Source organism: Aristolochia californica, unplaced genomic scaffold (assembly GCF_029961685.1).
Source record: "Aristolochia californica isolate CCGP_79_NKW_82.1479 unplaced genomic scaffold, dmAriCali1.0.hap1 SCAF_14, whole genome shotgun sequence".
NCBI lineage: Eukaryota > Viridiplantae > Streptophyta > Magnoliopsida > Piperales > Aristolochiaceae > Aristolochia > Aristolochia californica.
Genome location: NW_027181815.1, coordinates 205,573 through 225,379, shown reverse-complemented (window position 1 = coordinate 225,379; position 19,807 = coordinate 205,573). Strand labels below are relative to the sequence as shown.

Below are 19,807 nucleotides of genomic sequence, written 5' to 3'. Positions count from 1 at the left end.
AAAGACACCCACTCTCTTCTTGCCTTCCGCTTTTATACTTAACTAATCATTTCACGGGCTTCGCGGCCCATCTCCTTCCTTTCCTGGCCCCACTGCTTCCTCACCTGCACATTTATGTATGTCTGCATGTCCTCCCTCTCTTGGGCCTTGGCCTTGCTTGAAAGCAAACGCTCAGGCTCAGCTGTTATATCACCATCACCTTTTTATGTGTATCATACATGTTCATTGACCAAAAATATATAATTTATGAAATTTAACTATAGATTATAAAATATTCTTATAATGATTAGTTTTTTGATTCCTTGGACCTAATGATTCTTGAAAAATATTAAAAAAAAAATCTTAGGTATAATGATTAGTAATTGTTCCAATCTAGTAGATGAGCCATGTGGTTCATGTCTCTTTGACAATCATATTATGGAAGAATTTATAGGTTCAAGGAATCTAACGAGGTTTAGGATTCTATGGACAGGGAAGAAAAGGGATAAGGTACCACAAAATATTTATCTCTATTTGTATTTAATTTTTAATAAAAAATATACATATTGAGTCATTGACTGTTATTATCGAGCTAAACATGATTGGTCAATTGAATTGGGTTTTGATTTGATTTTATAACAAAAAGAAAAATCATGAAGCAATTAGTTTTTAGTTGGCCAACTAGCTTTCGATTAGTTATCAATTTTACCCAATCAATTGACAATGTTTTGCAATTATCGAGTTGTCGAATAGGGACTTCCAGCGCATGACTTCACTAGGAAGGGGCCCTTTTGGGGAAAAGAGGGATTTATACATTTTTATTATATAATATAACAATAACATGATTAGAAATGCACATTTTTTGTACCATTTATGACTATTAATTGGGGTAAGATATGTTAGTACATATGTATTAGCATTAAACTGATGTTCCCCAATTAGGTAAAAAGGGTGAATAAAACAACCCATTTATATGGGGATTGATTCCATTCATTCTCTCCATCTAAATTGGAGGAGACCAAACCTCTTATGTGTAAATGTACTAACAAATTTGAAATCCTAGGAGTCAAATTCTAAATCCGAGTAATCCCCTTGATGAAAGTGGATAAACCAAGGTCCATTGTATTAGCATTTGATTAGTCCTGATAAGAAAATTCTCAATTTAGGGTGTACTTGTGTCAAACAAATTGTGCAAGAAAAAACTGTCGTAGAAAAAGTTTCCCCCTTCGACTAAAATTTATTGACGTTTATGCCAATTTTAGGGATGGAAATTTTTTTGTTTGATTCATCTTGACTTTTAAAAAAAGCTGAAAAATATAAGAAAATGAGTTTACTATTGCTTGAATAGGAAAATGTGGGAAAAATAAACCAAAATTATATAAAGTATTTTTTTTATCATGTATCCCTTATTTTAACTTTATTTTTATTATAATAAAAAATATTTTATTTATAGTGAAAACAGAAATACTATAACAAACTTTCTTATTGTTTTATATGACAACACAAACGCAAGAATGTCCATCATAGATACTTTTTAAATATAATAAAATTTCAATAAAAAATAATCAATAAACATATATTTTTTCATTTCTTATAATGGTGCAAAGAGTCCCTTAATTCATCATTCACCATGGTGATGAATGTGTTCTTATTCGTAAATACAAATAGTAGCAACAAGACTCATCTCCAGCACTCACATGAACTAAGGCCCCGTTAGTGTAGCTGGTTGAAAATTTATATCCCACGAAAAGCTAAAGAGATTTTTCCTACGATACATATTTCCAATAAACCTTTAAATAAAATCCTATTAGTGCCTTACGAGGAAATTACACATAAAATCTTAAGGAAGATTAAATGGATTTGTTAGTGTTTTTTTAGGAAAAATAGAAGAGAAATTAATAATCATTCTCATGCATTACCATACCTATTTGATAAAATTTTAGTAAAATAAAATGTCTAATACAAGTTGCCGTGAAAATTTGCCTTTTGCCGAAAGTATTACAACTTCAATTGGCAAATGTTTATTCAAAAGTTATTTGTACAATTTTTCAGGGCATCTTAGCTATAAATTTTTACCTATAAAATTATATGATTTTTCTGGTATGAATTTTCAGTTCAAAAAGTGTTTTCAGGAAACAAGAGGCACTAAGGCCCTGTTAGTGCTCCCAGTTAGAAATTTATATCGTAGAAAAAGTTAATTTTTTTTTATTTTAGGATACATATTTCAAATGAACTTTAGATACTGTTGGAAATGGGCCTAAGCCCACACGACCAAGGAAGGCCCACAAGTCCAAGTGTGTTAGAATATGGGCTCAACAAGCCCATAAGACCAAGGAAGGGTCATACATCCAAGAGATGTAGAAGACGGGTTCAAGGCCCATATAGAAAGGAGAAGGTCCACATGCCCATACACCGATGGTAGGATAGTAAAAAAAAAAATTATCTCATAGAGATGACATTGATGTAATTAGGTTAAAATTGTAGGGTTAAAACCCTAAACCCTAAACTCAGGGGTATTATTATAATACAATAGTTTGATTAATCTACAAATTGAGATTTAAGGGAAGGGTTAGATCATCAAGTCCATATCCTCTTTTTCCTCTGACTTTCTCTTAATGGGTGTCTTTATCTTTTTCTCCATGAGCTAAATCCACGGAGTCCTAAAAGTCTACATGGTATCAGAGCATTGATTTTCAAGATTTCGACTATGGTTGTTAAGGTTCGTTTTTCATCATTGTTTTTTTTTTCTTTTATCTCTTAGTCTCGTGCATTGTTTTTTTTTTTTTACTTTATTCTTTTGATTAAATCGTACTGCCTTTGGAGTCTTGAGTTTTGTATCCTTGTTCGTCATTATTTTTCGTTCGCTGATCCGTTCGGCTTATCATCCTTAGTCGCTTCTGCCTCCTCGTCACCGTCGAAGCATAAGCAGAATGTTAAAGAGAGATTTCTGCCCTATCTCTGGCTTTCTTCGAAAATCTTCTTGACGGTAGTTTATCATCATTGAATCTCCCAAGCGCCCAGCTGGTTATCTTCAAAAATATTGCGGCTGTTAACAGATAGATCTCGGCCATCATTGTAGTGTCTCTGTCGAATTATTTTATGTATGGAAGTTTTCAAGCTATTGCGACATTAAACAAGAGCTCATTGTTTTTCATAAACTCCTCTGCCATTTCAAAGACGACGGACTTTGCATTGGCCTTCTCTTATGTTCGTTGATTGATTCACGTTGTTGTTGTCGAAGAAGATGACTTTGGTTTTGGTGGAGGACGAACTTTGCCGTTTAAGCATCTCAAAGGATCTGTTCTTGTATTCTTATTGCGAAAGAAAGTTTCTTCCATAATCTTGCCGTAATTGCTGGCCGAAGTTGTTGTCTCTTTGCCAGTCTGGCTGTCATCGTGATCTTTGCTGTTATTTTGAATCTCTCACGAGGCACCGACAGTAGAGTATCATCGTTAATTGATCTTAGTGTTATGTTTTTGGAAGATTTTTACTCGTTGTCTAGAAAGTTGCTTTCCAAATAGCTATATTTTTCCTCTTTGTTAGGCGTCAAGAGAAGGAAGAAGGCACTGTTGCCAAAATTAGATGTTTCTTAAGTTAAGGAAACTTATTTGATCCAACACCGAGCCGGGCTTGTTTTGCTCAATTTAGACCAGGCTGAGCTAACCTAGCGGGCAGGCGTCAAAACTCATTTTGTCCACTCATCCAACAGGTAAGACCAACTCGGACCTGAGTCAACCCGATCCGGATCAACTTAGACATGGCCCACTTATTTATACCTCGGTATACGTGTCAAAGACCCAAGATATACATATTTCTTTTATGACTTGGATATAATGGTCTACTATTTGACTCGGCATGACTCGGTACTTTTTCTCTGGGCTGGATTATTATTTTGAAGTATTGATAACTTATTCCTTGGTTAGCATATTATTTGGTACATATATTTGCATTGGATTATTTCATGGGTTTTCTTACAAAGTTTATTATATGCGTTGGGAGATGGTTATGTTATATCAGTATTTATGGACCCACTATCCCTCGATAATGGCATTTATTACACTTACCACTCGAGAGTTGTTATCCTGTGGAGGGACATGGTGATGGATGAGTTTTTTTTACAATACTTCAAAGCAATGCCTATAAGTCCACTACCTACAGAAAATAGGAGTGTGCACTACATCCAACATGGATTAAAATCGGAGTATGGAGCAATGTCTTACTGGTTATGAGTGATTTTACTCTCACTTATATTATGCCAACTAGGCCTCATGGAAAAAAGCACCAACGTGAGGGGGAGTTGGAAGATGGGCCAAAGCCCACACGACTAAAGAAAGCCCATACATCCAAAAGATGTAGAAGACGGGCTCAAGGCCCCTAGATCAAGGAGAAGGTCTATAGGCTCATACAATGGTGGCAGGATGGTAAATGAAGAGTCATCTCATAGATACAACATTGATGTAGTTAGGCATAAGTTTTAGGGTTAAAACCCTAAACCCTAAGTTTAGGGGTATTATTGTAATACAGTAATTTGATTAATCTATAATTGAGCTTTAGGGGAAGGCTTAGATCATCAAGTCCATAACTTTTTATTCCTGTAGTTTTTTCCTAATGGGTGTCTTTCTGTTTTTCTCCACGAGCTAAATCCATGGCGTCCTGAGAATCAATAGATACAATCTTATTAGTGCCTTACTAGGAAATTACATAAATTTGTTTAGAAAATTTAAAAGAAAATTAAATGGACATGTTAGTTTATTTTTCTAGGAAAATAAATAAAAATTAATAATAAATCTCATACATTACCACACTTAACCGATAAAATTTAAGTAAAATAAAACATCAAAGACAAAATTGCCTTGTGCTGAAAGTACGACAACATTAATTATCAAATACTTATTAAAAAAATTATATCAGAAGAAAAAAAAGTTAATGTTTATATTCGCTAAGTGGTAGTCTATATCAATTGTCGGTGCCAATGTCAATATAAAAACGTCATGGTAAGTTCCATTGCTTTTCTGACCAACGATTGAGGGAAGCCCTCCCGTAGTGGTGGGAGGTCATTCTCCCTTATGTATTTTTTGTTTTAATTATATATAGTCGATTTATAAATAATTTATTTTTATCATTGATTTTAAAAGTACTTGTGGAAAATTTATCTCATTATTTTAATTAGTGTATTATTCTAATATTATTTATAAAATATAATTAATTTTCAATTAATAACTTTAATCTCTAATAATTTATTTAATTTATGAGTATATGTCATTTTCTTAGTAAATAAATTTATTACATATTAGTTAATAATTATTATATAAAATAGAACTTATGTTATATTAATATTATTTATTTAAAGTATTAAACTAAGTTGTAGAATGATAGTTGATAAGGAGGATAATGAGATTGAGTTGAGGATTGTGTAATTTATATTAAAAATATTAAAAACATAAATCAAGAATGTTGCAATCCACATAGTTATAAAACCTAGACCTAGAACGAGAACTAGAACTAGAACTAGAACTAGAACTGCTAGCTAACTTATTTCGTCAAGCATTTGCCTGCGTGGATAGAGTATCTTGCTTTTCTTGGTCAGCTCTCATTTGTTCGGTTTCCCTCCATTTCTCCTGGGGCTCTTTGTTCCTCTTTAACGCGTTCAATGCGTTCTAGGGTTTTTCCTCCAAGATGGTAAGACTTGTTAGTTCTGCTCTTACAATTACATTCACTTGTTTTTCCTCTTCTAAATTGATATTGTTTTTGTTTCCATTTCACCCTGGTCTTTGTTTCAGGAAGAAGAACGATTCCGACAGTTGAAAGACGCATTAGATTCTGATCCGGATAATCCTGCACATCATTTCAATCTTGTAACGTCTTCACCTCTTCCTACGTCCTTCTTTACTGCCTTATCAGGTTCGAATTTCATGGTTTTTATTTATACTCAGGGGTTGTTGTTGTGGGAAAAAGGTGAAAAGTCCAACCAGCTGAAAGAAAAGGCGGTTGAGCATTTTGTAATATCGGCGAGGTTGAACCCTAACAATGGCGTCGCATTTCGCCTCCTGGGGCATTACTATAGTAGAGTTTCAGTTGACTCGCAGAGAGCTGCCAGGTGTTATCAGAGGGCCGTGACTTTAAATCCGGATGATTACGAAGCTGGGGTAAGTATACTTCTGGCTATATTTTGATGGACTTATTAACTTTTTGTCAGTTCCATTGTTTAATTTTCAGTGCTTCACGTCGTTAGTTTCCGTGATTTGTATCCTTCACAGGAAGGGCTTTGTGATTTGCTAGACGGGGAAGGAAAAGAGATTTTGGAGGTTTCTGTTTGTCGGGAAGCTTCTAAGAAGTCTCCCAGAGCTTTTTGGGCATTTCGAAGACTAGGCTATATGCAGGTATCATATCCTTGCCATCACATTTTTCACTCCAATTGAAAAAATGCTTGTTGCTGTTCATTGCTCCGGTAGTCTCTCCGTTGTCACTAGAAAAGATTAACTAACTGAAAAACAGAAAAGAATAATGACTAAGGGTAAGACTGCAGTATTTCCACTGTTCTAAATCAACGAAGTTACTTCTGCTTCCACATCTTATATTTGAGGAATATCCAAATTTGTCAGAACTTGTTTCCAACTCTAAAGCACGAGTCATGACTATCTATTTATTTCATTCTTTCAGGTACATCAGAAAAAATGGTCAGAAGCAGTTCAGAGCCTTCAACATGCCATTCGGGGTTATCCAAGTTGCTCAGATTTATGGGAGGTACCTTGCTTTTAAAAGCATTTGTACTTCTGATGTTTTAACTTTTTTAAAGTGTTTTTTTTTTTTGAATTTTATTTTAATTTACTCTAGATTTCATATTAACGAGTTTAAAAAGGAAGCCTTGTTTACACAATCATGTTCATTATGGTTGTCAGGCACTTGGTCTTGCATATCAGCGGCTGGGCATGTTTACCGCTGCTTTAAAGGTATGCTTTCTGTAATTGTTGACAGTTCTCTACTAGTTCCTGTAGATTTAATTTCCTCTATTTGGGCATGAAAATATCAATCTGTGGTTGAAAGGGATTAACTTAGTTCGTTCTTGCTCAAAGTTTTTGCATTCTGAAGTCTGTATCAGGAGAATAATGAAGTACTCCTTAACATTGATAGGATTAAAAAATTGTTGTTGTCATATTCCCGCTGATAGACAGTGCTCTGGCAGTCGTATGGACGGGCAATCGAACTGGAAAATTCAAGCGTCTTTGCATTAGTGGAAAGCGGGAACATTCTATTGATGCTTGGTTCTTTCAAAAAAGTAAGTTTTTTTAAATTCATAATTTTTAGTGATTCCGTTCTATGCAAGTGCCGTTGGTTTTCAAGATTGTGTGGTATACATTGAAAAAAAAGAAAAAGATGAAAGATAGTGTCTGTTTGTAGTGTAGCTAAGTTCCAGCAAATTAGCTCAAGTATATGTTTGGTGACCTTGGAGAATGCTAGTGTCTTTGCATGTGGAGATGCATAAATTTTATGTGTAGGCTACTATTTTACTTGTTTAGCAGTCTGTTTCCTATAAGACTGATTCTTAGCATTCAACTGTGTATTGTTTCAGGGAGCTGAGCAATTTCAGAATGCCCTGAAGATTGTACCTAATAATGTAGCTGCCCAGTATGGGCTTGCTTCTGCCCTTCTTGGTTTATCTCAGGATTCCATCAAGTCTGGTGCATATTTTTGGGCAGCTTCTCTATTGGAGGTCCTTTTGTATTTATTATTTCTTAGTTTTTTTTTCGTTTTTTTGTTTCTGAAAGTTTACCGTTTTGTAGATGAGTCATGACTTACATTGAAACTAGTATTCGTAAAACTGTAGGAGGCATCTGAGATTGCAAAAGCAAGTACCTGCTTGGCTGGAAATAATTCTTCTGTCTGGAAATTGCTGGGCGACATCAAGGTATAAGTTTTTCTTAAATTATTTACTGATTTTGAAGAAGGTTTTAGTGTCGCTATCAGACCCTGTTTCACTGTTATCTAGCAGCATTTTTGTGTCTGTGACAGTATCTATCTTGTTGACGGTCCCTCTTTACATCCACAGCACAATGTGTGACAAAATTTACTGATTTCTGGTTTATCAGTGCCTACTTTTCTCCATTGAGTTTGTGAGGAATAGGAGTAATAGGAAACAGAGCAATAGGAAGGAGAAAGAGATGACAAAGTCTTTCAGCCGAAATACTTGAAGGAGGCTCGTTGAATTGGTTTTTCAGGGACCTATTGATCTCCTTAAACAGACTGCAAATAGTAGAAGTTTTCGTGCAAAAAAGAGTGCTTATGCATCCTGACTTTATATGCTTCCACTTTGTAAAAATAAGACCAATTTAAAACCATGACCTTCTAAAACTATGTCATTCTTAAAATCTAACTTAGAATAGAATTTTACTTGGGAACTGGCTTAAAATAGGATTCTCACTCATAACTTTGTGATTCTAATTGCTAAGGGAGAATATAGCACACAGTTTTATGTTTGGACTAGGATTTACAAGAGAATTATTGTTCTTCAACATTGGACTCTTTGGTATCTCTATTAAGCTTTGATCTATTGCTGAAAATCTCTCTGAAGCATGCCTATTGTGTTGTCTTTTGAAATTTTGCCTGCTTCTTGGGCTTGCACAGATATTCAAGGAAATATTTACTTAACAGTCTGCAGCTATTGCTAAGGTGATGCCTTAAAGGCTGTGTTTGGAACACAGAAAGTGGAGATAAAAAAGAAAAGATAGAGGAGAGGAAGAGAAAGAGAAAAGAAAAGAGGTTTCTTTTCTCTTGTTTGAATACTCATGGAAAATGTGAGAGAAAATGGAATAAAGCTATAGTTTATCTTGTTTGAATACACGCAAAAATGGAAAAGAAAAGAAAATTTTGATGATAAAAATTTTCTCTCTTATTTTTCTGTTCTTTTCTTTTCTCTCCAAATTTCATAATTTTTTGAGAGAAAGTTCATTAACTAAGAGAGAGTAAGTTTCTCTCATATTTTCTTTTCTCTTCAAAATTTTGTGCTGCCAAACACTGGAAAAGGACGTTCTCTCCCCTTTTATTTTATTTTTATTTTCTTTTCTTTTCTGTGGTTTCCAAGCGTGCCCTAAGTGATTGTCTAATAACTATTCTTCTTAAACAGAAGATAGTTAAATAATCAACTATGGTTAATTAACTGGAGCCTCTTCTAATTTCCTATTAATTAGTTATCCTTTGCCTGGCAGCACTTTTCTGCTTGGATAGAATATGCAGAAGAAGTTGTCATACAAGTCACTCTAAATGCTCAATACCCACTGAGCTGTACATCTTGATACAGCAGCTGGTTCTTTGTTAACTTCTTTCTTTTTTTTCAGCTTGCATATGCAAAATCTTTTCCATGGGTTAGTGAGGGACAGAACAGAGAAATTGATGAGAGCTCTTTCAAAACTTCCATTTTGGAATGGAAGAAGGAGCGTGTCAAGGCTGCTGTCAATGCTAATCGCTCTTACCAGAAAGCTTTACATCTGACCCCTTGGCAAGCCAATATCTACACCGATGTTGCGATTGCTTTAGATCTTATTTCCTCTGAAGATGAGAAAAATACATCTCAAAACTCTGATCTCGAAGCTTGGTAAGTTCAATAGCAATATCAACTCAGAAATCTTCAATATCTTGTCAGTGAAGAAGATATGTCATGTTTTCTTTTTCTTCTTTGTCCAGCTTCATTAATCATCTTATTTGCCAGGCAGTTACCTGAGAAGATGTCCCTGGGTGGTCTGATGCTTGAAGCTGGCAATAGTGAAGTTTGGATTGTTCTGGGCTGCTTATCCTATCATAAGTCATTAAAGCAGCATGCTTTGATAAGGGGATTACAACTGGATGTGTCTCTTGCTGCGGCGTGGGCATTTCTTGGAAAGGTATGCTGCTGATAATTCCTCTGGTTCCCTGCTTATGAGCACTTCCTGATGTGGTACTTTCTCAGCTTTACAGACAAGAAGGCGAAAGGTTTCTTGCGAGGCAAGCCTTTGATCTTGCTCGAAGTATTGATCCTTCGCTTGCATTGCCGTGGGCTGGCATGTCGATCGATACTTATACAGGGTAAATACACGATTTTGTTTATTTGAATGATATATGTAGCAATCTATAATTTGGACATGATACACACAAAAACCTGGATGACAAGTCTCTTAAATTCATTTTCAGCGGTTCAATTAATGAGGCTTATGAGAGCTGCCTGCGAGCTGTACAGACCTTGCCTGTAAGGTTTCATGCTTTGGTAATTGTGTCTTGATTCTTGGATGTGACGATGCTTGCCATCTAAAAAGTTTGACTATGCTTATTTTGCTCTTTCTGGCAGGTCCCTGAATTTCAACTTGGTCTAGGAAATCTCTCTCTTTCTTCAGGCCAGCTACTTGCTCCACAGGTACCCTTTATTAAATGAATGTGAAAATTTCATTATTGTGAAAATTTAGAAAATTGTGTTGTCTCACTCCTGTGAAAAATGATTCATTTAGCAAGGGGATTTTGGGTAAAAGTTAAATTAAGAAGTAGGTTGCATAAAAAATGGAGAGTTTGTGGCTTTTCATATCCTTCTGCCCTATTGATATTGTGGCTGAGATCTCTTTCTGGGCTTGTTTTTTCTTTTTTTGTTTTCGGTCTTACTAGTTTTGAAATTCTTTCGAGTATTGAAAACTTTGCTAAAAAAATGATTTATTGTTGAGTTTATTGGCAGACACAAATTACTTTGTTTCTAGTTGGCTGTTCAAAAATAAGTCAAGAGATTAAAATTTCGTAGTTTATTTCTTAATCAATAGAAATGGTGTGCTGGAATTTGTCTAAGATGACTGTAGCATAACAAGGCCCTGCACATACATGCTTGTGTTATGATTCCTTTCTCTACTTCATTGGTTTTAGTTGCATCTGTATAAATCTGAAACCAAACTGCAGTTGTCTTTTTGAACATGATAATATCCCAATCCTATGATAATTACCTCTGGAATGAATGAACAATTGTCTTGTTTTCATTTGTTTTCCAGGTGTTTTGTGTCTTAAGGCAAGCTGTTCATCTAGCACCTCATTATCCAGAGTCGCATAACCTAAGTGGCCTGGTGTATGAAGCACGGGGGGATTATCAATCTGCAATTGCCGCTTATAGACAGGCACAATATGCCTGCAGATGTTTTGTAGGAAGAGATCAAATGTCTGGTGTTGCTCATGCATCATTCAATCTGGCAAGATCTCTTTGTGAGGTAAATTTCTATGAAACCTCTATTGTTTAGAATTTTTTGATGAGTTGTTTGGTCCGTTACTGATTTTGGTCCCAAAAAAAATTAATCAGCATCTTTGTTAACACTTCTATTTGGTGTAGGTAGGGTATGCACTTGAAGCAGCGAATGAGTGTCAAGTATTGCAGAAAGAAGGTCTGGAACCAGGATCTGCAGTTTCATAGTTTTAGATGTAACCTGACCTATGAAAAACAGGAAAATAGTGACTATGAAAAATGTGGGAAGCCCTTTAATAGATAATGAAGGAATATGCTGAGATATAAACTTTTGAAGACCGTGTTGTATTGGTTTTTGATATGTACTTGTTTGTCAAGCAGCACAATCTCTTGAACTTTGTAGAAACTCTTTTGTTTCATATTCTTCTAAACATTTATCTTTTTTCTCCCTGTTAGGTCTGTTGGATGACAAGGGTCTGCAAGTATATGCTGTAGCATTATGGAAACTTGGTAGAACAGAACAATCTCTATCCATGGCAAGAAGCTTAGCTAAAAGTGTCTCTACAATGAATCAGACATCTGGGCTTGCTGCAACTGGGTTGATATTGAAGTTGGTGTATTGCATTTCTGGCCAGAAGGCAGCAGCTTCATCAATTTTGAAAACTCCTCGTAATTTGATGCATAGTGTGAAGATCAGCTATATTCTTTCTGTACTTGTTACTTTGGATCAGAGTGGCCAACTTCGGTCGTTTCTTCCTAGTGATCTTAGTTTCATTTCATCTCATGAAGAGATTACTTCCCTGCATTCTTTGATTGCCATTGTAAAACTGGCAAGTTTTTTTTTATTATACATTTCAAATAAAATTCAATAATTTGTTTGTTCTTTAGTACAAAGTGGATTATGACTATAATGCGCTTTTTGTTTTGCAGGTAGTGGATGGATCACAAAACCATCTGGGAATTCAAAGTGGCGTGGATTACTTAAGAAAAACTTTGCATATGTATCCCGACAGTATTTCAATTCGGTAAATGCATCTGCATCTGAAACTGAATTTAACATAGTAATGTCTGGTGAGGTTGAGAAATTATTAGTCTTTCATCTATTTTCCAAATAGAGAACTCTAATTATTATTAGAGGATAAAGTTATGATACTTCATTAGCAACTAGCTGATGACCGACATATTTAGGGTAAGTCTTTGAATGAGATCATAAAACGTTGGGTCAGTTTGATGGCTGCCTGAGCCTAAGTGGTTGTTTTATTTAGTTAAAAGTTATGTATGCAAATTATGAAACCGTGTGCTTACTGCAGTCTTTCTTCTTACAGGAACCAACTTGGTTTACTCCTCTTACAGAGTGAGGTATGGAATTCATCTCACTCTGCAACTAGATGCATTGTTCTAGAGCATCCTAGGCCTCTGATTCCCAAAGTTTCCACATCAGGCAATGAGGTTATTGGCTCTGCAGCAGTTGCATGTCATGTTAGCAGCGCCACAAATTTGAAATCTTCCTTTGCAACATGTGCAGATCAGCGGACACAAGGAACAGGAATATTACAGCAGTTGCAGAAGTATACTATTCCACTTCTCTACTATTCCTTAAATGTATTTCTTAGCAATAGTAGTAATATTTACATATGATGAAATGTTGGTAGGTTTTGACCAATCAAGACTTTATTACCAAAAATTTATACTGAATATAACTATTATCTACTGAACATTACTGTTATTACTGTAAAAATAGAAAAATAATAGTAATAAACGTATATTTGATCTTGTTAAGTGGGTATCAGTTTTGTCTTTTGGGAAAGAATTAAAAGAAAGGCATGATTATGCTATAGCTATGTCATATCTAAGAAAATGTATCAAACAAAAATAACATAATATTGCATGAATTTCTAAATTGGTGTTAGTCTATGTATTAATGATACTTGTATCCTGGCTGATAAAGTAAATTCTGGGTGATAGACTTGCCGAATAGGGATGTCTATTGGTTGATGAGTTGACTGGCCTTTGGCTCAATGGTCACAGGGGCATTTTTTTAATAGATTTGTCTAACTGATTATGAAAGTTCTTAAACTCTCCCTAAAAAATGTTGATAAATTATATAAATACTTAGCATTATTAGGAAAGAACATTATTTTAATCTTTATAAAATCAATAACTCTCTAGCACTATGTATGAGACACTTAACATTTTTCTCTACACTAATCTTTTAGATACCTTGCAATCAACTTTAAATGCATATGTTTAGGTACTTGCATCTTAATTCAACAATTCAAATATGAGTTTTGTACTTGGAGAGTAATTCTTACTTTGATGAAATCTTATGTATTCCTAATATAACTAACAGTCACCACCTTTGTTTCTACAAAATCGAAACAAATTCAGGCTAATATTGTTCTAGTATTTTAGTGCTGTTCATATCAGAACCATCATTCCATTTCTGGTACAGGAGACTCTCCCTTTTGTGCTTGTGGAACTCTGGAATCTTTTTTCCATCAAATTAATCAGCTGTATCCTCTACGGGGATTACTAAAACGTAGTGTATCATGGTGGTGCATGTTAGTTTGTCTTTTAGTGGTTGGTCAAGGATTTTTTACACTCATATATTTTCTTATTTTCCATTATGGCAGATGGCTGCGCGAGGAGCCTTGGAATCACAAGGCACTGTACTTGCTTGTACTTAGTTTTTTACAAAAGGCTCGAGAAGAGAAATTTCCTCCACATTTGTGTGTCATTATGAAGCGATTAGTTGTCACAGCTTTGTCTAATGAAGTCTATTCAAGGAAAGATCAACATTATCAGTATCAGAAATTCCAGCTTCTGCTTTCTGCATCTGAAATTTGTTTGCAAGGTGGAGACCACCTGGATTGCATAAGTTATGCTACAGACGCTTCCCAACTACCACTTCCTTCTTGTGACCTTTTCTTTGCACACTTGCAATTATGTCGTGCATATGCATTACAGGAGGATTTTTCAAAGCTGAAAGAGGAATATATTGAATGTGTCCAGCTTGGGACTGATAAACAATGTGGTTGGATATCTCTGAAGTATATTGAATGTAGATACAAAGTTCAGAACAATGAGAACCCTATAAATCTGCGTTTTGAAAGATGTTTGCAAGATGAAGGCACGACGAGTAAAAAATGGATGGCTATCTATGATTTAGTGTGTGCCCAGAGCTTTCTGTGGGATCAGAACTTTCTTCAAGCAGAACGGGTTCTGGCACATGCTTGTTCACTTGGTGTTGCTGAGAGTTGTCTTCTTCTCCTTCATGGTATTTTCTCTTCTGCTAGTACCTCTTTGCCTGGTAGTCATTATTGAATTTTGGAAATGCTTCATGTTGCCAGTGTCGCAAGATACACTACTGGGAGGATTTTTTTTTTTTTTTTTTATTCTGAAAAAAAAATTGTAGTTGCCTTTGGTTATTGTTGTTTTCAAGATTGAACCCATGGTTTGTCTTTGGGAATTAATCTTTGGTATTTCAACAGGGCTCATCTGTTTGGAACTTGCAAAGCAAAGATCAGGTTCTGAGTTCTTATCACTCGCAGTAAGCAGCCTCACAAAAGCTAAGGAATTTTCTCTCGTCTGTTTACCTATTGTATCAGTGCTGCTGGCTCAGGCAGAAGCGAGTCTAGGTGCCAGAACTAAATGGGAAGATAATCTCCGCCTTGAATGGTTTTCTTGGCCAGCAGGTCTCTAGTGTTTACACAGACAATTCCATTTATTTACTCGTTAAATATTTTCTAACTTTTTTTTTTTTTTTCTCTCTAGAGATGAGGCCTGCTGAATTATACTTCCAAATGCATTTGCTTGCAAAACAGTCAAAAGTTGCATCTGGCTCACATTCTAATGTTGAAGCACTACAAAGTCCACAGAGGTGGATCCTTCGTGCAATTCATATAAATCCCTCTTGTGCAAGGTACTGGAAGGTTTTGGAGAGAGTGAAGGAATGATTGTTGTCTGTCAGGACACTGCAGCAGCACATTTGGCTGATTAATATAATCATCATCGCTGTGCTGAGGTAATATAGTGTAAACATTGTACCTCACTTGCTAACATACTCAAATTGTCTCCGCTTCTGAACTTCTCAATCTGTGCATTGTTATTGGTGCGGGTCAAGACTTACCTGATCATTCGCGCAGCTAGTCCATTTGATTTCTAACAGGCTGGTTACAGACACCATTCTGAATGTTTTTCTTCCCGGGACATCTCTTCTAACTTTTCCCCAGTTTATTGCATGACTTCTGTTCTTTAAACTCGAAGAGGAGGTGATGCTTCCGATTTTGTTATGATCGTCAAACTTGATATTTGTCTTATGGTCTTATTTGTCCTCAGTTGTCTGTCTGCATCTTTAGACTTTCATGGGTTCTCTTCTGTCGTTAAAATCCTTATTCTGTTATATATATATATAATTCGTATCTTCTCTTTTGAGCAATGTAATAATTGGGGTTATTGAGGATTATTCTTCCCATATGATTGGAGGGACCGACCGACCCTCTTGCTAAAACAGGATCTAGCAAATCTGATTCGATAACCGCCTGCTATATCCAATAAAAATGTGACACTTTTTGTAAGCAAGCAAGCAAGGTAAGAGAGAGTCCTAACTATCTTTTATCATACTAAAAAGAAGAAAGAAGAAAGAATGGTAATAGCCAATTAATGTGGTTGAGGACTTTTTCCCTAATCCATATTACTTAATTCTCACTAACATTTGTCCCATTTGTAAAAGTTACAATTCCTTCTCCTTAGAAATCATTGGTTCTTGTAATGGTCATGCACTATCACCGGTAGGGATTATAGTGGGACGGCTAGAGCCATATTTTCAAAGATTCAATCCTACCGCTTTGCCTTACTCTAGGGTCTAGGGCTTAGGGTTTAGGGTTAGGTTTTTCAACCTTGAGCTCGAATCCCCTTCCCCTATCATTGAACGTATTATACTTTTCCGTATTTTAAATTCATAAAACGAATAATTCTCATTATTCTTTTTTTTTATAATGTATTTATGTGTTCGAATTTTAGATGAAAATAGTCAAGACTACATTTTCGTTTGAAGAATTATAACTGGGTTGGTCCGTGATCGGATTGGCACCAGAGGCACCGGCAGAGACGCTCCAGTGTTGGGCCGCGTGCAGGACTCACTGTTGGTATCATCAGCATTGTCTTGTTCCAAGTGAGAAATTCCATCTCCTTCCATTTGCTTTTTTGCCTGTCAATCTTGTCTCCAACGCTGAGTTGCAAGAGACACAGCTGTCTTTCCCCTTTTTTCTTCTTTAAACTGATTAACCTAACTTTGTCAAATTTTCCCCTCAAACACCTGAACGGATTCAATCTTTTAACTCAAAAAATTAATCCAGATTTCAGGTATGTTATATATGGAGTACTGAATCGCTCTTATATCTTGGATTTGATGAGAGTCACCTCCATTAATTTTAGTTTCGAGGAAACAAGCCAGGGTATGCACATGCTCACTCCTCCTCCCAAGATCTCTTTGAACTCATGAGAGGCCAGAGGAGAGGAGGATTTATTTTTCCTTCTTAGTGGAGGATTTGTTCAGTTTTTCAGTTTTAGCCATTAGATTAAAACAAAAAGACTACTGTAGCGGTTGGGATATCGGGTGTTTGACTATTTGTCTCTAAGAGCGATTAAATATATATAAAATGGACGCAGAATCCATCACGTCTGCCTCGTCTTTACCCCACACACGCCCGTCTCGTCTTAGGTTTCTAAATCCCACGCTGCCTTTCCTTACCCCCCCCCCCCCGGCCCCCAGCCACCGCCCACCACCGTCATTTCCACCCACTTATCATCGATTTCACCGCTACACATCCCATCCATCATTGCATCCTACACATCTCCCAAAAGTTGAATCATTACATATATGCTTAGTGGACTTTCAGTCAACCGAGTTGGTACTAAACGCTGCCCATGCAGATGCAGCCATGCATAGATGCCAGTATTCTACATGTTGCAGATACGGATTCAATACTGGAAGCTTGAGCACAGATGGAGCAGTTACTTGTCCTTTCATCTTATCTTGCCTCTGCCAATGGAACCGGGCCCAAGGTGATGGCAACGGTAACAGCTGGTAGCAGATTTAAATAACAAATTATCTACTGCACTACCCAAGAACATTGTTCACAGGCAGCGTTTCTGCGCACCCTTATTATAGTTAGCCTCAGTAATTCTTTAATCTGCTCTATCTATTCATCTTCAGGAAGTAGGAACGGATTTCTTCGACTACTCTCTTGTTATAGAGGGTACTTGGGGTGGGTGGTCATGGCGGTTCTTCCCATCAACTCATGTGAGAGATTTCCGGTATTCATCGTCTGGGCGTTCTTTGCTGTTCAGCTTGTGATTGTACAGGGAATGAGCTCTTTCAGCTGCAATTCCATGCCGGGAGAAGCTTTTGGTCACCGCTGTGATGCTGCTGGGCCACAGAACCAACAGTGCTTCACTTTCACTCTCTTCTACGCCAATTCCTTCTACTCCTCTCTGTCCAATCTGAGTCAATACTTAGGATTGAATCGGATTGCAGTTGTAGATGCGAGCGGGCTGTCCAAAAACGCGGAGATTCTTCTGCCAAACCAACCTCTGCTTATACCGATAGATTGCAGATGCAACAGTGGTTACTTTCAGGCTGGAGTGGTAAAAACGGCCATTGCAGGGGAGAGCTTTGAAGGGATTGCTGCTTCACTGGAAGGCCTCACCACCTGTAGAGCCATCGAAGAGAAGAACCCCCACCTGCCTCCAGCACATCTGAGCAACAAAGCGCAAGTGATTGTTCCCCTGTTTTGTGCCTGCCCAAATCCACTTCAGTTCAGTCAAGGTACAAAGCTTCTCATGTCTTACCCTGTATTTCAAGGTGACACGGCCTCAAAGATATCTTCACTCTTTAACACCAGCATAGAGGCTCTGCTCTCTGCTAACGGCAGATCAGGAGTACTTCCATCTGAAGTTTTGGTGGTAGGTTCCACTTTTCTGATTCCTCTCAGTGAGAAACCGAATCTAGCTCCCCTCATCAGGGCTCATGATCCCAATGCCACAATAACCGGTGCAAGCATCCCAGTCATGACTGTGTCCAAGAAAAGTTCCAGAAGAAGAGTAACAATGCGTAAGCTTGGAATTTACATCGGACTGAGTGCAGTTATAATAGCACTTGGTACTGCCATGTCCGTCATATTTTTGGTGATCCAGCGTCAGAGGAAGAAGTCCGATCTGGTTATGAAAGGTGATTTGGAGCTACAACAGCTAACCATTGGAAATCCTAGACAATCCAAAGAACTGGAGGATCCTCAAGACGCTGCGAACGATCAAAACCTTCCGTGTACACCGCATAAGGGAGGATTGGACACATTCAGTCCGGAAGAGCTGAGGAAAGCGACAGAAGACTTCAACTCGAGCAACTTCATCGAGGGGACCATGTTTCACGGACGCCTCAATGGGAAGAACCTAGCAATCAAGCAGACGAGCGTAGAAACCATCTCCAAGATCAACTTTGAACTTATCCAGGAAAACCATCGGCACCCCAACATTTTGAGGCTCTTGGGAACGTGCATGGGCGATGGAGGTGAACCTTATTTGGTTTTCGAGTATGCTAAGAATGGTTCGTTAAAAGATTGGCTTCATGGGGGGTTGGCCATGAAGAGCCAATTCATTGCTTCCTGCTACTGCTTCTTATCCTGGAACCAGAGGCTTAGAATATGTCTCCATGTGGCAATGGCCCTTCATTACATGCACCACGCACTGTCACCTAGTCACATCCACAGGAATGTGAAAAGCCGGAACATTCTTCTTGATGAAGAATTTAATGCCAAACTAGGCAATTTTGGAATGTCAAGGTGCACTGAAGATGATGATATGGAAGCTCAACAATTACTGTCCGTCTCTTGGAGCAGGGGCTACCTTGCACCTGAGTATCTGGAACACGGCACCATTTCCCGGAGTACAGATATCTTCGCTTACGGGGTGGTCTTGCTGGAGGTGCTATCTGGCCAAACTCCGATTGCGAGGGGAAAGAAGAACGGTGAAAGTAGCAAGCTCTCAGAGAAGATCAAATCCGTATTACAGTCCGATGAAGAGGAAGGTCTGAGGGGTTTCATGGACAGTTCACTGGATGGGGGTTATTCTTTTGAGGCAGCCATGGTTTTAGCCAAAGTTGCAAGAGGGTGTGTGGAAGAAGATCCGGCACTGAGACCAAGTGCTGAGGTGCTCGTCGTAAGGTTAGCAAGATTAGTTGAAGAATTGCCCGAAGGAGAGCAATTTTGTATTGCTGAGAGTTCCTCCAAACCCAGCAGCACAACGCAAATTTGACCCAACAATGAATTACGGTCTTGGTGCTGCATGGAGACTCGGATGGTGAAAAAGACATTGCTGTCTTATGTAAGTATTCTGTAATTAAGATGGCTATCAGATGAACAGGGCTATTATATCCAACTGAAAATAAAGGAATTAAAGAGTCTAGATCACTGGCCACACAGTTCAGAGCCAACTGAGCCATAGTAAAGGCCAAATCAAAGGGGTAATCACACCGGAGATTAGGATCAATAAAGTCTTTCCTCGTCTCAATTTCTCATCTGAAACTCTGAATTTTGAATTCAACGCCGCTCCTGAACAGGAGCAATTCACGGGAACCAAGACCTGGGTATT

General features: G+C 37.3%; 2 protein-coding genes across 2 annotated transcripts; both read left to right on the top strand.

Moving 5' to 3' along the window:
- Nucleotides 1–5,516: 5,516 nt before the first annotated feature.
- LOC137950248 (tetratricopeptide repeat protein SKI3) lies at nt 5,517–15,755 on the top strand. The gene is made up of 22 exons (XM_068796634.1): nt 5,517–5,658; nt 5,760–5,834; nt 5,913–6,125; nt 6,237–6,359; nt 6,640–6,723; nt 6,879–6,929; nt 7,163–7,255; nt 7,550–7,690; nt 7,805–7,885; nt 9,312–9,568; nt 9,683–9,854; nt 9,920–10,035; nt 10,141–10,195; nt 10,295–10,360; nt 10,974–11,186; nt 11,306–11,357; nt 11,615–11,988; nt 12,089–12,183; nt 12,484–12,726; nt 13,792–14,435; nt 14,650–14,853; nt 14,933–15,755. The coding sequence occupies exons 1-22, from the start codon at nt 5,656–5,658 to the stop codon at nt 15,112–15,114; spliced, it is 3,537 nt and encodes a 1,178-aa protein (XP_068652735.1). The 5' UTR covers nt 5,517–5,655; the 3' UTR covers nt 15,115–15,755.
- Nucleotides 15,756–17,437: 1,682 nt separating this feature from the next.
- Nucleotides 17,438–19,471, top strand: LOC137950115 (protein LYK2-like). The gene has a single exon (XM_068796493.1). It carries the CDS (start codon nt 17,438–17,440, stop codon nt 19,469–19,471), a length of 2,034 nt encoding a protein of 677 aa, XP_068652594.1.
- The last annotated feature ends 336 nt before the right edge of the window (nt 19,472–19,807 follow it).

What these genes read in the sequence shown, in the direction of transcription:
- LOC137950248 (XM_068796634.1), top strand. An exon ending in TGTTTACCGCTGCTTTAAAG is followed by an intron (nt 6,930 to 7,162) that starts GTATGCTTTCTG and finishes GTGCTCTGGCAG; the next exon opens with TCGTATGGACGGGCAATCGA. An exon ending in CGTGGGCATTTCTTGGAAAG is followed by an intron (nt 9,855 to 9,919) that starts GTATGCTGCTGA and finishes GTACTTTCTCAG; the next exon opens with CTTTACAGACAAGAAGGCGA.
- LOC137950115 (XM_068796493.1), top strand. Translation starts at nt 17,438, where the DNA reads ATGGCGGTTCTTCCCATCAACTCATGTGAGAGATTTCCGGTATTCATC.